The sequence below is a fragment of the Cryptomeria japonica genome, chromosome 9 (assembly GCF_030272615.1).
Source record: "Cryptomeria japonica chromosome 9, Sugi_1.0, whole genome shotgun sequence".
Classification (NCBI taxonomy): domain Eukaryota; kingdom Viridiplantae; phylum Streptophyta; class Pinopsida; order Cupressales; family Cupressaceae; genus Cryptomeria; species Cryptomeria japonica.
In genome coordinates this window covers 359,148,916-359,164,722 of record NC_081413.1, presented here as the reverse complement: position 1 = coordinate 359,164,722, position 15,807 = coordinate 359,148,916, and the positions used below count along the sequence as shown (strand labels likewise).

At 35.1% G+C, this 15,807-nt stretch overlaps 1 protein-coding gene across 2 annotated transcripts in view; it reads left to right on the top strand.

Annotated features, from left to right (window-relative positions):
* LOC131029688 (protein pleiotropic regulatory locus 1) overlaps positions 1 to 15,807 on the top strand; it is a 119,609-nt gene that overhangs the window by 49,834 nt on the left and 53,968 nt on the right. The window contains exons 4-6 of one of the 2 annotated variants that reach the window (XM_057960278.2): positions 5,116 to 5,206; positions 5,349 to 5,417; positions 6,467 to 6,551. In XM_057960278.2, the coding sequence (XP_057816261.2) occupies positions 5,116 to 5,206; positions 5,349 to 5,417; positions 6,467 to 6,551 (245 nt within the window). Of the gene's footprint in view, positions 1 to 5,115; positions 5,207 to 5,345; positions 5,418 to 6,466; positions 6,552 to 15,807 lie in introns of both variants that reach the window. The other variant, XM_057960277.2, reaches the window with a different exon arrangement.

The window sequence follows — 15,807 nt, the reverse complement described above, 5'->3', positions numbered from 1 at the left end:
ACTTGATTCGATGCCTAGCAATGAACAAATTAATCCTCTTCTTAAATACCATTCCTCAAGTTCGATTTTGCGATCTTAATATTAGGCCGACTTGCACACTTGGTAGTTGGGAAATGAACTAATAAAATGTCCTTTAAGGTTGGCAAGATTAGGACTAATTGTTTTGCCTTTTAAAATTTGAGTTTCCATTCAATGAAGGCCGACCTACTTGATAATGTTTTTATTTTATTATTTTATTTTTTGATTTCCATCGGTTATGTTTTGAATGAAATGCCTCCTTGAGATCGGCTACCTTTATCCTAGTTGGTGCCACCTCATCCTCATGCATGTTGGGGATTAGAAAGGGACATGGATATCCATGTAGACATGCCGTGGTGAGAGGGGTATATGGGATGTGAAGGAAGTATATGCTACGAGTGAGAGAGGGGTGCAGGATGTTAAGGAGGGATGTGCTGCATGGAAGGTGGGTGTAAGGGATGTTGTGTAGGGGATGAGTGGAAGGGATGCAGAAGGAAGATATGCTGCGTGGAAGGGGGGTGTCAAGGATGTCAGGGAAAGGGAGGCATAAGGAATGGAGGATGTGTTGGGGGATGAAGGGGGGTAAGGGATGTGGGAGGCATAAGGGATGGAGGATGATGAAGTGGAAGGGAAGTTGGGACGTGAAAGTGAAAGGAAGGTAAAGGAGGATGTTGAGAGGTGAAGTGGTGAGGGATATTTGGGAGGTGAAGGTGATGAAGTATGTGGGAGGTATAAGGGGGTAGTGGAAGGTGAAGGGGAAGGAAGATGGAAGGAAGATGGAGGATGGATGGAAAGGATAGATGATAGGTAGGAAGGAAGGATGGATGGAAAGGATAGATGATAGGGAGGAAGGAAGGGATGATAGAAAGGTGATCAAGTAGGGATGGGCAAAAGGAAGGAAGTGAGATGGAGGATATGGGATGGACGGAAGCATGGAGAGGCAGACTCCCTCATATGAATATTTTATCTGTGAATTTCCTTCTGGAAATACAAGGTAAACAACTGATACTCCTAGTTTCACTCTTTTCATATATTTCTTACCCTGAACCCTTATCATTTAATTCATGCCTGGACACGACCTGGAAATTGCATTGCATCTTCTCTCAAGTAAGAGGCTAAAATTAGGAAACTATTGCTAAACTAAGACAACCTAAGCAAAACATCTACCCTAAAAAGCGAAAAGCTGGGGGTCCCCATTTGTAATGGGGCGAGTGTGAAAACGTCACAACACACCTTTTAATGGATGCAAGGACGAGTTGACTAAACTGCTGGTCAACATTGTTCTGATTTTAAAATCTGAATGCCAGATTGCATGACATGTGGGATTCACCTAGCTCTAAGAGGTTGATGCTGACTGACTATAGTGATCAAATAACATGATAAAAGAAATAAGAAGAGGAAGAGGAGAGGAAGAGGGAGACACCATGGACACAATCTTACAAGAGAATAAATGGGAAGAGCAGCTCGTGACAAAAGTAGCATTTGCCTTTAAGTTTAATCTAAATGCTTGAAACTTGAAAATAAAGTCTAATTATATTTTCACAGTAACAAGTTGCACAAGAACACTTGACAATCCAAACAAAGCATGTGTATAGGAAAGTAAAGGGGGAAGACAAGCAAGAGATTAAGATGATGATGAAAGAAATCAAATAAGATGCAAAATTAAACTAACCTAGGTTTATACAAACAACTCAGAAACCTTAAGTTTATGTGCCAAATGAGAAAGAAAGGGCAAAAGTTTGCTTTTTATGAAAGCTGCAAGGTAGCTCAAGAACGTTGTAAATGAATTCTGTAATGTCCTGTCCCCTACAGGAACCTTACTCAATTTGCTCTGAATTTACCTAATTAGGGTTTGGATGATGTTTGGAAATGTGTATTGTTGAATTAGCATCTTAATCTTCAGCCTGCAAACAGGTTAGCATCACAAAATAAATAAACATAAAATTCAATAACGTACATATAGAGTTACAATTTTCAAGATATTCAATAGATGCCTTTGAAGTGGCATCCAAACAATTCATTGCCATTATGGAGCACCCGTGGGAGATCATACAAGGCGCCTTTGAGCCTATCCAACAAGTTCAGGGGCATGGAAGTACAACTGCCATACTGCTGCCTGCTTAACTCTTTGGAGTTCAAGGGCACGGAAGCACATCCGACATTCTACCTCCTGCTTAACCCAGATGGATCTTCCGCTACTTGCCCTCCTTGTATGTACTATATCTCCTCTTCACGATGGATTGATTGGTTGGTTGGAGCTCTGAAGAAATCATTACATCTATCCTATATTATATATATGTGCAGATTAAGAATATGGAATAGTAACAGTAATATCATATGTTGTAACAATTATCCATAAGACAATATTATAGAATATGTCATACAATAATTATAAATATCGAAATTCAAGCTGCTGAGAACAAGGTTTATATCTGAAATTGAAGATGTTTCAGAGTACTTGTGATTGTACTTCTTTTTGCTGATGATACTAAGATCTGAAGATTTATTGGATTGATTCCTGATGATTGAGACTGTTATCTGAAGATGTGTGTTTTGTTGATTGATGCCCTTACGGAACTCATTCCTTTGCCCTTAATAGCCTAATGCTTTCTTGAGGAGAGGGGTCTTTTAGAGATTACTATCCCTGCAGTAGAGTCATACCCTTCTTGCTGGCATCTCTTCATTATCATTGTTTGTTTAAGTACCCTTGTAACTGTTGTTATGCTGCTGTTGCATTAGTGTTAATTAATGTTCCTTTAAGAAAATTGCTGCCATCTGAATCACGTGACCTTTTTTTCTCAATCACTGGTCATCCTTTGTCGATTACTGCCTGGAGATTGCCTCTTTGCATCGTCTCTTCTGTTCTCACGATCAGATCCTTTCTTGATGCCGGAACATGACAATTCGCTAGATAGAAAACGATATAAAATATTTGATGTTAGAGACAATACTACTGAAAATGAAGAGCAGCTAGGCTAATTGATTTTGAAATTGAATGTACAATCCAGGAATGATGATGCAAGGTAAGAAGTATGTTAACATTTACTTAAACAAAGAATGCTACTAGAATGATGCATATTTAAGGTTTACAAGAAAATCAAGTACTATTATGTAAACAAGCTGGAAGTTGCTCGAAACAACAAAAATCAATAAGTTGTAAAAGCTATCGAAGTTGTCAAACTTACAATAATAAACATTAATTGCCTATAGATGCTGGACACATCAAGGATGACTAAGAATTGGAAGAAATGAGAAAATATGTGCAATGAAATGAAAGAAAACAGCAAATTGAAAAGAGAACGAAGAAATTGCAAATGCAAAGACTCTTGATAGTATCAGAATGTTTAAAGTCATAAATTCGTAAGAACAGCAAATGTGAAAATGAAAGGAGATATAAAACAAATGAAATAAGCAACTCAGTAAGGAAGATATAACTTTAGCAAATCTTCATTATGAATTAAATCAATAAGAGACAGTCGAGTATCCAAGACAAATACTTAGAAAGCAATTTAGGAAAACCAAGAAAAGTAAGCAAACATTGTAAGAGACGTGTAACAATGAAAATCAATACCGATTTTAGGATGTTAGAAGAGTTTGCAAAGGACCCTACTATATGAAAGTGAAGTTTGAAACTCTTGAAAGCAACTCAAGACTCAGTGTGCCAAACTGAAATAGTCAGTTATGAATGAGAATGCTATTGAAAGGAGCTCTTTATGATTTGCAAGTGTGACCCCAAATGAAGTTACGAGGATGCTAAAAATTATGAGGCATTTGTTATGTACAAACAAAGCTAAAAACTTTCAAATGCTTGAAACAAGGATCAGGCAATCAAAAAGCAACTGATTATACAATCTGGTATAAATACAATGAATGAAAAAACAAATTATCAATTTCATCTAAACCAAATCAACTTTAATTATAAAATTAAAAGCGAGATAATCTTGACTTGCCAAACTTGTGAATATAAAGCAGACTTGAAGCAAAATGCCAAACGGGCAATGACCTCAAATATGTTCAGGAGCATATGTTTTGTATTCCTTGTGGGGAAAGGCTAAGCCAATTGATCTACATTTAAGGCAAGCCAATATTTATTGCTGATGACACAAAAGTCAAAAAACATGGTTGTATAATGCAAAAAAATATTGAGATTGGACTATTGCAATTTTTCAATCCCTTGTGAAAAAAAATGGGATATATTTAGGACTAGGAATAACACTAAAAGGGACCAAAGAAGATCAAAAGGACAAAATTTGACCAAACACAAACATTAGAGGACAAGCGGTTGAACAGGGTTTGGCATCACTAGGCAACAAACCTATGTTTTGAATAAAGGAGATGTTTGAGTCATCAATGGATATAACTGTGGTATTGCAAAGTAGGAATTATTTTGGGTGCATATAAGTACACAAGGAATTTCCCCCAGCTTAGGCTAGAAGGTTTCCAAGAGTAGTATGATTGCTACACTCAGACAAAAGATTCAGCCTTCGAGTCTGACAAAGAGGAGACTTCATAAAGCATAACAGAGGAAGCAAGCTTCTTTTTATAGACTTTACGCAAAGAACCCTATCAATTACCTATCCTACCAAACCCCACCAATCAGCCTTGATATATTAACTACAAAAATTCCTAGGTATTTAATAAGGTTGGTTGGCAAACTACTTAATAGTTATAAATTATAATGGCATATAACCAAGGAATTTGATGAGAGTTAGCATTTTAGTGTGGGCTACGTAGTTCTTTCTATGTTATAATTCCAATCATTCATATTCCATATTGATGGCAGGGTATTAGTGTTAGTAACATTTTCTTCAACTTTCTTTCATTAATTTGAGCTCCCTTGTTCATTAGTTTGGTCCCATCTTGGAGACATGGATATTGTCTTGACTCTTGATAACTTCATTCATAATTGAATATTGTGCTTTTGCTGTTGTCCTCTGCTACTCATCACTGTTTTGTCATCAAGTGCAACACAAACATTTTGTACGAGCTGCATTGGTGTATACATCATTGTTTTGCATATTGAAATTCTCATTTATTGAATTCCACTCTTTCCTTTTCTTCATTATTGATAAATGACTGAATTTTTTGGTCGTACAGGTCTCCAGAGTGATGTACCAGGAGACCTGCCAAAAGATGAAGGGAGGGAATCCGCCATTGTTGCCATCCCTTCTCAGCTACAAACAAGATTGTGTGTGGTCATTCTTCTAGTCTATACATAGATTTTTACTTCACAATTTTGAAGCCAACTTATAATCAATGTCTAAAGGTTTTTGTTTTCAATTTCTTTGCATTGATGTCACAATGTAACTAATTTTTTAATGCCGTAGCAGTGGCGATGGAAAATCCATAGCAATAGCTGGAGCAGGTGCTGCTATCTCTGGTGTTGAAACTTCAGAGCGGTAAGTTTCAATCTTTTGAACTGGTTTACAAGTACACATTATTATTTTTGTTTAACTATTTGAGTAATGATAATGTGGTGTCATGCAATATTAAAAAAATGCCACTTAGAAAGTATTTAGATGGATGAACTTAGTTTTAAGATGTATGGACTGCAAATTCAATTTCTTAATATAAATGTTGCATTTTTTGAACATTATTGTATGAAACCCACTATAAGTCTTTCCTAGACTGGCCCAGAAATGGTCAGACATACTTATGTAATGTGTGCTACATAAAATCATGGGACACTCTCCAATATATTACTTTGTTCTTTCCTCTAAACATTCATATGTGGTGACCAAATCCTCTTCTCATTTTATGTAAATGAACTCTTTTTCATTTCAAATCTAGCATTCACTAGGTTATAATAAAGTGGTATTTTTCTTTCATAATCTTTTTGTACTTTCTTTTATTTCATTTCCTCAATATTGCAATGCTGTATGCTCTTAAATTTTGAAATTTTGAAGGCCCCGCTTTATCATGTTACCTAGGAATAGAAGAAAAAAATAAATATCAGATTCTGCTTTATTTCCTAATTGTTCATTTATTCTTTAGTGGAATCCCTGTTAAAATAGTGCATCACTCCAGGTTTTTAAAAAATCTATTGATTATGTTTCCACTTCCACTTTCTACATGTTTCTTTTTTTGGTTGCTAAATTTCCATTAATGTACTGGATCCCATTCAACACCTTTAATTTCTTGCTTTCATTTATATACAACATTGGTTTTCCTTTTTTTGTACCATTATCATGATCAGCATCTTAAAATATTTCACCTTACGCTAACAGTTGCATCCATTTTAATTTGTCCTTAATTACCTTTTTCCTTTATTAGTTTTTAGATGTAAACCTTGAAGTAAGGTATTGTTATGATGGCAAATATTACTATGTAATCTCTTTGATATGAACATGTTAGATGCTTTAATTATTTCATAAAAGCTTCCTATTCTTTTAAATCTTTATTTCCTATAAATAATCTGAGCTTTTAGAATGGGGTTTTATGTTTTCAGGTACCAGCCAAGTGCAGCCATTATGAAAAGGCTTCCTAGTAAATGGCCACGTCCTGTATGGCATCCTCCATGGAAGAACTTCAGGGTATGCTATACTTCTCATTGTATGGTTCATAGTTGAAAAACTTGGACTTAGCAATTATTTGGGCTGCCCAAATTTTTTAAAAACCCATGACTATTTAAAAACTTGGTACATTTATTGAACACTGAAAAATGCATAAATTTTAAAAGATAATCTTCAAAAACACACCTGTTACTGATTTCCTACATATTTAAATAGAAAATAGAGTTTAATACATATCATAGACCAAAAAATGAGATCACATTTTTGATAGATATCAACTTCAAGTTTCAATATCAATAAAAATTACAAATCATAAATTTTTATACAACTATGAAATGCACATAGAAAATACTGAGAGTGGGGGTGGGAGGGGACGGGGTGGGGGTATTTTAAGTTTTCAAAGACACGAAACCTCATAAAACATAGAGAGAGCAAACATCAAGATGCAAACACCAACTTTCTCATGAAAAACCCTTTTGGGTAAAAAACCATGGACACAATAGCTTTCATTAACAAATGGGCACCAACCCAAATTACAAAAGTGAGCACCACCACTCCTTGAAGCACCAACTTCAATAAGCTGAAGCACCTACTCCAGTCTTTAACATACTCAAAAACTACTGAAACTTATAGAAAGATCTTCACATTTTACATTTAAAAATCCTGTCATATTCACATAAGCAGCTCCATTAAGTATCTCTCAAAGTTAAGCTCCTCACTCTGAAAATAAATCTAGACTCCTTTGAATTGCACTCAGCACAATCATATCCTCCTTATTTTCACCAGTTCACAAGCTCAGGTATCCTTCACGGAGCACACATATCTTTTTCAAAACTTTCCACATACATATATTACTGTGAACTGGAACAATGCAGAAACTTTTTGTTCTCATTCAAAACCATCATATCCCACGAACTAGAACACAAACTTTCAGCCTGTCCTCATTCAAAACACACATTTATTTTTAGAAAAAATTTGAATCAGCCAATAAAAAGGAAGACTGAGAAACAGTGAAAAAACGTAAGTCATAAAGGAATATCTCATGCCGCAAACAATCAGCACCCTAAAATAGAATCCACATTCACTTATTCAGCAAATAAAGGTCTGCATTGTATAAAGCGCTCAAAAAATGTTATCTTAAGTTTGACACCGAAAAAGATTCTAGAAACCTTGCATGTCCTTACTCCCAACCTTCGCCACTTAAAACTTTATTAATTTAGATCTGACTTCCGTTAGATATCATAATCAGTACCGTAAGAAGCAATTCTGCTGCCTCCACTCAGAGAATTAAGAATATTCAGAATGAAGGCATATTAAATTTGGCCACCATATGCCAAAGACAATTGCTGGCCATGAATAAGGTAATTGTGCCTATTTAAACCGACTTGCCTTGAAGAATCCACCACAACCAATGACATGGCAAAATAATCTGACATGGCAAAAGAAGCTGGCAGCAAGTAGGTGACTTGGACAAGCAGTCAGCTCAAGTTGACAACCACATAGCTTAACCACACAGCCAAGAAGCTCAACTGAACAACCAGGTAGCTCAACCAGACAACTAGGTAGCTCAACCAAACAGCCAAGTAGCTTAACTAAGCAACCAAATAGCTCAAGCACACAACCAAGTAGCTCAATCAGGTAGCTAAGTAGCTTAAGCAAACAGCCAAGTAGCTCAACCAAGTAAGTGACCAGCTCAAGTAGACAACCAAGTAGTTCAACTCAACAATTGATGAAGATCTAATGAATAATCAGCAGCTTGATGAGCATCTCATTCCAATTATTTTCAGAAAGCCAAGCATAGTTCCCTATTACTTTGAGTAATCCTTCAAAATATACACAACCTTGATCATCATCCTTTGACATCAATGACAAAATATCCAACAAACTAAAGCTTGGAAAAGTCTATTGCCAATTTGTAGATGTCATGGAATTGGATGGTACAGCTGTAGTATCCTCAACACGAGCTACACCAAGAGCCTCATGGATGGGATAGGATCAAGCTATGTATGTAGTGAGCTCATCTTTAATTGTTTGCCAACCTTGCCCTTTACCTCCTCATATAGTGCCACATCCACTTCCCATTCCCTTACATCCCTCTCCAAATCAGCCATATCATCAGTAGTAAATAGTAAATCCACATCTTTAGGAACCCAATCCAAGTATGGATCAATGTCAGTGAGGCCAAGTGGATGATGAGTATTTAAGGTCATACTAGATAAAGACAAGGTTTTTAAGTGCCTTAGAGTCAACTTGTTGCATTTTTTTGTGTGAATGGTGTCAAAAACATTCTAGCTGCACAACCACAAGTGCTATAGGGCTGGGATAAAATGTAGATGGCAAGCTTTTTAAGCTTAGGCATTGAAGTACCAAAATCTGTCCACCACAAATCTATAAAGACGGGATTTAGAACTTTTCAAAGGTTTTAGTAAACTTAAAAGTTAAAATAAATAGTAAACTAAAAGTAAAATATGTTTTTTTACTTGGTTGTGGAGTGGTTTTCCTACAAATGCATAAAGATTAAGAAAACAATCTCCCTTCCAATGCCTTACAAATTTGTAACTTGTTGTGTATGATGTGTCAAAGGTTCATTAGGGACCATAGTTCGTAGATTCGGTTAGTCATTGAGTACTCATGAGTTTTTCCCTACCGTGAGTTATTTCAAGGTAAATTCGCTGAAAATTTTCCTTCCTTTTTGATGAAAAATTGTTGATTTTTTCTGCAAGTCAGTGAATCACTGCAAAAGACTTGGTGTAGGGTCATGGGTTAGATACGATTTTGACAGTAGAACTGCATGCCTTACTGTATTGATGCAATTTTTATTTGGCTCGGGAAACAACCTTTGGCTATGGTAGGGGGCTATAACTAGAATTGCATTATTAATGATAGAAGAATAAAATTGACTTCACATATCAACAAATTTGTGGATTGATTAAAAATTAATTGATTTGCTCTAATTTACAATTGAGTGTGTGGACCATACCCTCTATCACCATGTTTTCACTAGCATGGGTAAGAGGAAATTGTAAAACTTGTACTTGTTACTTGCTTAGGTATGCAATTTATATTGATGATTTTCAAAGACAATCATCATAAATTCATAATAGGTATTAGTTAGTTGCTAACTATATAATCTGGCTTTGCATGGCAATGCAATTTTGTAATTCATATGTAGTCAATAATCAAATCTAATAGAAAACACTTAATTGCTCATGGTTTTTTAGACTTATTTGATGCATTTTGTAATTGAAATTTGCAAACATGTATTACTAAGAGATTTAAGTGTTGTTATAAGTCATTGAGTATTACCAAGTTAAAAATTTTGGGCTTGCCAAGTTTTTGTAGAGTTTGAATCTTCAAACTCTGTTAGGGACTAACCTCTTGATACACACATTGAGGCCAAGCATGACCTCCTCATCTGCTTTGAATGAAGGGGAGAAGAAAAGTTGGGGTTAATTGGTAGCAACATGAATACGTTGGTTCCACCTTTAAACAATAATATGCTAGATGGGTTCATGTCTATTTCTATTTGACCTATAGAAATGTGGAATTGCTAGTTTGGCCCCATCTATGGCCTCGTATAAATGCCCCATAGGTTTTTTATCCCAATCCGTCATCAATGGTTCTAATGCCTAAAACAAGAGAGTTAATAAAAGGAAAATTAGAAAATTAAACTAAATAATAACTTAAAATTACCAAATTAAAATATTAGAATTTTACAAAAAACAATTTGTAATATTGTATATTTAAAAAAATTAATTTTTTTTGTTTAAAAACTTACTTTGATGATCTCCTCCATGGTTTTGGCAAATATATCATATAAAATGGTCTACATGAGCCCCTTTGCTATAGCCTTTCTATTGTAAGGACTCTCCAACCACCTTTTGCTCCTAAGTGTGCATCTAAGGTTGGGCAATGTAGTTGCTATACATTGCAATGTGACAAAGCATGTAACTCTTCTTTGCACAAGCTTCTTGCCATTAGTGTGCTCTTACATGACATTTAGGACACACGTGGATATAGATATATTTGGTGACGCTCCTTGCATCTTGCACCACATTCTTCACCTGAGTCAATTTCCCTATGTATTGAAGGGGAAGGTGAAGGAAGTGGAAGATATAAGGATTCCAAAATATTGTAGGGCGGCTCTCCTCTAGTAGGCTACTGGCTGCCACATAAGCAAATGCATTGTTTGTTACAATCTAGATAACATTTCCCATTTCCACCTCCATCACCATCTCATTCAACGTGCTACACAAAGTCTTGATTTTTTTTACTTCACTAGACGCATCAATTGATTTCAAAAAGATATACTATCCTCCTGAAGCCTCTAAAATGTTGAGTATCTGATTCTTACCATTTGTCCACTTGTCAGATAAGATGCTATAATGTTTCCTTTTTCATATTTGTTTTTATTCGTCTACTAACTTGTGTTTTGGACCTAATTCTACAATAATAGGCCACTCAAGTCGTAATAGCTTGAGGCCTTGAAATCTTTACTTGCCATGATCAATGCACTAACTAGTTGCTCCCAATAAGGACTTGAAGCAAAGATTCAATGAATGCTATTGTAATACTAAAATTTAGTACATGCCAACTTTGCCTCATGATGCACTTCCTTGTTCCAAATAGTACCTTGCAACAAAGGTTGAGGATTAGAATTGTTATGAGGAACAAAAAAGCTGAAATTATGGCTACCCATAGGCCTAGTCCTTGTATTTGCATACCAATGTCAATGGAAGAAGAAGAGCCTACTATAGCTCCCTTAGATACAAACCTTGTAGAACTAAAAATTAGGGATGGAGCTCCCGTTGCCTTTGTCATCCTCTTTTTCTTTGCTTTCCTTTGCTCATATGTTTCAAATAGGGCTCTCACTTTATCCTTAACCTCCAAACTTGCTTGTTTACATGGCTTTACATCATGGCATTGGATCCTTGCAAGGTGATATCTCAAGTGATTTATGCCTTATCTCATATTCTTGGTATAGTGGCTGCAAATAACCATTCCTCTCTTTTTACGTTCTTAGGCTTGCTAGGTCTCTTACTTGTGGATAACATATTTTTATGTGATATGATAAAGCCTAGCAAAAAACAAATAACAAAAAAAGTTAAAACCCTAGCTTAAAAAATGTCATTAACAAGGTATGATATTAATTAAAATTTTAAATAAAATGATAGATAAAAAAATAGAAGTTAGAAATGCACATGCTTGAACCCTAAACCCTAATAGAAAAAGGTGAAGTTCAAACTTGGAAGCTTGAAGCATAATAGGTAAAGATGCAGTTGCAAAATTTGAAAATTGGAGGTTGTAGTCATCATTGTACACGTAGTAGATAGAAAATTATTAAATTGTTCCCCAATTCTGTTCACAATAGTTGGAAAATCTTCAAATTGTGCCCAAGCCATTGCTCAAAGAATTCAGGACAAAGACAAAATTATGTCACTTGTTTGGACATTCTTTAGAGTTTTTTGAAAAATGTGAGTTTTGGTGAATTTCTTGCAATTCAGGCAATTTTTTTGAAAAAACTTGTGGTGATTTGTCTAAAATTTGGCCTTGAATTGTAAGGCAATTATTCATTTGGGTTTTTTTTGGCAAGTCTTTGTGAGTCTTGTGTTACTTGCAAGTTTTTTCATCTATGATATGGTTATTCAATGGAATCAAGTATCCTTATTTGACGATTTTGCATGCGTGGTTTTAAATTGGACATGTAGATATTTCATAATGATCAACTATTTGTAAGTTTGGGAGGGCAAAATATGTTGATAAATTAAGTTCTTAAAAAACATTTTTGGGTGTTTTCCTTAGAACTATATGTTGATACTTCGAAATAATTTGTGTTAATACTTTCATAATGAAACCTGTTCACATAGAGATGACATGCATAACCAAAATTGATACCTTATTAGTGTCAAGATCACATCTGTTTGTTAAGCAGATCCATCTGACACTTGTCTAATAATCTACTATCTAAAAACTAGTTTCTAACTCATATAGTTTGAAGATCAAAACATATTGAACTCCAATATTTTTAGAATAAATGCACATTGGTGGCTTATTGTAACGAATATCAATAAACTTGCGTGAAAACTAACATATGAGAAATTGTGAAGTGAATTTATTTGTTTTGCTCCAATTCTTTGATTACCCAATGCAATAAAAAATAATTTGATATTGCCCACTTCAATCCCCCTATCTTCTAAAATAATCTAGATCTAGATGCAAAAATGTTTTGGAAGAGCTACTAGTCACTAATATATAGAGGACGGTTCCCCAAGTACATTCACAATAGTTTTAAGTAAAATTGTAAAACTTTGAGTGAATCTCTATCTTCCTCTCTATATGTTTATATATTTTAAAAACTTTCCATATACATGTCTGCCATCCCTCGCTGTCACCAAAAAAATTGACATATTATACCTATAGTTTGCAAAAAAAAAAAGAGGAATTCCTAACTCATGTAAAAGTGATAAAGATAATTGATAATTGATAATTCAATGGCAGTTGTCAAATCAATACAAAAATAGTATGTTACATGACATTTCGAGGATGGGGACAACATTCTGGGTGGGCCATTTTTTGGGGATGGGGATGGGGGTGGTCGCAGACATAGATATATAAAGAGAAAAATTCACTCAAATTTTACAATGCTATCTATGCATTACATTAAAATTTAAATGTAGAGTCTAGACATTCATAATTGAATGATTCATACAATGTATCAAAAGAAATAGCAGCATGCATGTTTATTGATTCAAGTATACCAGCCAAAAAATACAAATATAACATGTTTGATTTCATTGTTCCATTGTTTAACAGACAATATCAAAATGAAAATGTACCATGCCGGCTTTCAACACGAAAAAGGTCATTTGATGTTAAGTCACTATGTATATCATCTTGTGACTCATCCAGTGGAATCCCATCCAATCCTAGGATCAGCATCCCAAGTGCAATTGGAGTTTGTTGATACTAGAGTCGCAAGGCACCATGAACTGCAAATAGTTTGAAAGCAAATGGTCAAGTGAGAATTAACTCAAAATCAGTAAGTGTTTTAGATTATTAGTGTATATCAAGTTGTGATTCATCCAATCTTTTCCAATCTTGATTGCACCTCCTCGTCAATCTGTTAGAATCCCCAGGATCAAAATCCCAATGTACAGTTGGAGTTTGTGAATTTTGGAGTTGCAAGGCACGTGAATTGCAACTATCTTGTCCACTCATCTACTATTCTTCTTGACCAAGTGGATGAAGGTATAATAACAACTTATGAAAGTAGGTGAAGAGCAAATTGCCTCAGCTTTTGGTGAATCTTTCCAACACCATGTCCACTATTCGATAGGGTATTTGTTCACCAAAATGATTGGACTGAATTGAGGCTTTGTTTACCTTAGTTTTGGTTTTGTTCACCAATCTAAATCCAATGCAAATATTCATATTTCAGCTTCTTTAAATGATGAGGATCAGCAAGATCCTATGTCAATCTAGGGACGTATACTTGTAGTAGTGTTATGGCAAAGTATATGCACAAGAGCTGTGGGTTTTAACTTAGAAAAAGACTGACAGGGGAACTAGGTTCTACTGCAGAAGCAATCTGTAAAAACAATTCTTATGCTCAATAAAGAAATTGCTGCAAGTAAATAAAATAGTTACACATTTGAGGGTTAATATGCTACAAGTTGTCACAGTACTTCCACATGTAGTAAAAATCCTTACACATAAAATACAATTATTAGAATATTAACCTACAGCAAAGGGAAATATAATCAACTATAATTCTCACAACACAAGTATGCCACCAGTAAGCAAGAAGGAATTGTTACCAACAGGTGGGCTCCTGAGCATCCCCTTTCTCACTTGCCTGCTGCAGTTAACTTCCTTGGAGAATTTCTTTTATAACAGGAGCACTATATTTGCATTAAATTATTTGTTCAGCTACAACACAGGCTTCCTCACACTATTATATTTCTACTAAGATGTTGTTCAATCAAGCTCTATTTTATCTGAGTATTACAAAATAGACAATGCTATTAAGAACAAATATAGTTCCTCTAAGTCTGGCCTGTCTATAGGATGGCCTCATATAATAAAACAGAGTCTGGTTTAAACTAACAATTCCTATCTTTATTTGCTGCCTCCTTTCCTTGTATTGCCTTGTATGCTGATTTGTAGGAGTTCATTAAGAATTATGCGTGCAGGAGCTGATTCTAGCATAACTCTCCATTCTAGTTGCCAACTGTCAACTGTCAACTCCAATTTTTTTTGTGGATGTGTTTATCATCTTTTATGTCAATCCAATTAATCTGAGTGTTCAATGGAGATCCACCCATCAAAAAACAGGCCGTATCAAGCATGTGGATGTCCATGGGACTCGGGACAAAGATGGAACCCCTTGCAGCTCCCCGAAATGTCTCCAAGATGTCCCTGCCTGTGTAGAAATGTGCCAGATGTGTCCCCCTTGGTAAGGGATGTTGGGTGGACTCCTTGATGTCCATAGGATCACCAGGGGATGCTTTGGTGTCCTTTGACCATCCTAGGGATATTAGGGAGTCCTCACACTGAACAAAGCTTCTCCATGTCATAACAACGATTTTGATTTGTTTCAAATCATTGGACAAACAAACAAATTGATGGCATGTACAAATGGTTGACCTTGGAAGAAAGGAACATTGAAATGCTTTTGGAGGAAAGATAGACTATTAAAACAATTGTTATTGTTTTTGTTTAGTCAGATGCATGCTCTCTTATCTCAACTTTATGAAGTTGGTGATCAAATATTTCTTAACTCATAAGAGTCATAGACACCTTAGGCTTAGTAGAAACTTGAGGAAGAGCTGGGTAGTGGTGGATGTTATTTAGTTTTCTAAAATGTTTGCGAGTTTCTGTTAATTGTGTGATGTCCCCTTTTTGAAATGGAACTTAATAATAAATAATAATAAATTAAAATAAAAAATAATAACATTAAAAATAATATATTTTTTTTGCTGGGAACATTAAAAATAATATAATTATAACATATAAAATTAAAACTTAATTAAGTTTAATGAATGGTCAAAGGGCATGAAATAAAGAGTTATGACTATTGAAGGATTAAAGTGAAGAGAAGATAAAAAGGAAGCAAGCAAATAAGCAATCAATGAAGGAAACAATCAACCAATTTGGAAATAAATGATTATTCTCAAGAGGCAGCAATGAAGGGTGGTGACTCCTTCAAGAAATAGATATAAAGGGAAGCCATCGATCATTCAAGCGTCATTCAAGCATTCACTTATCAATCCTTCAA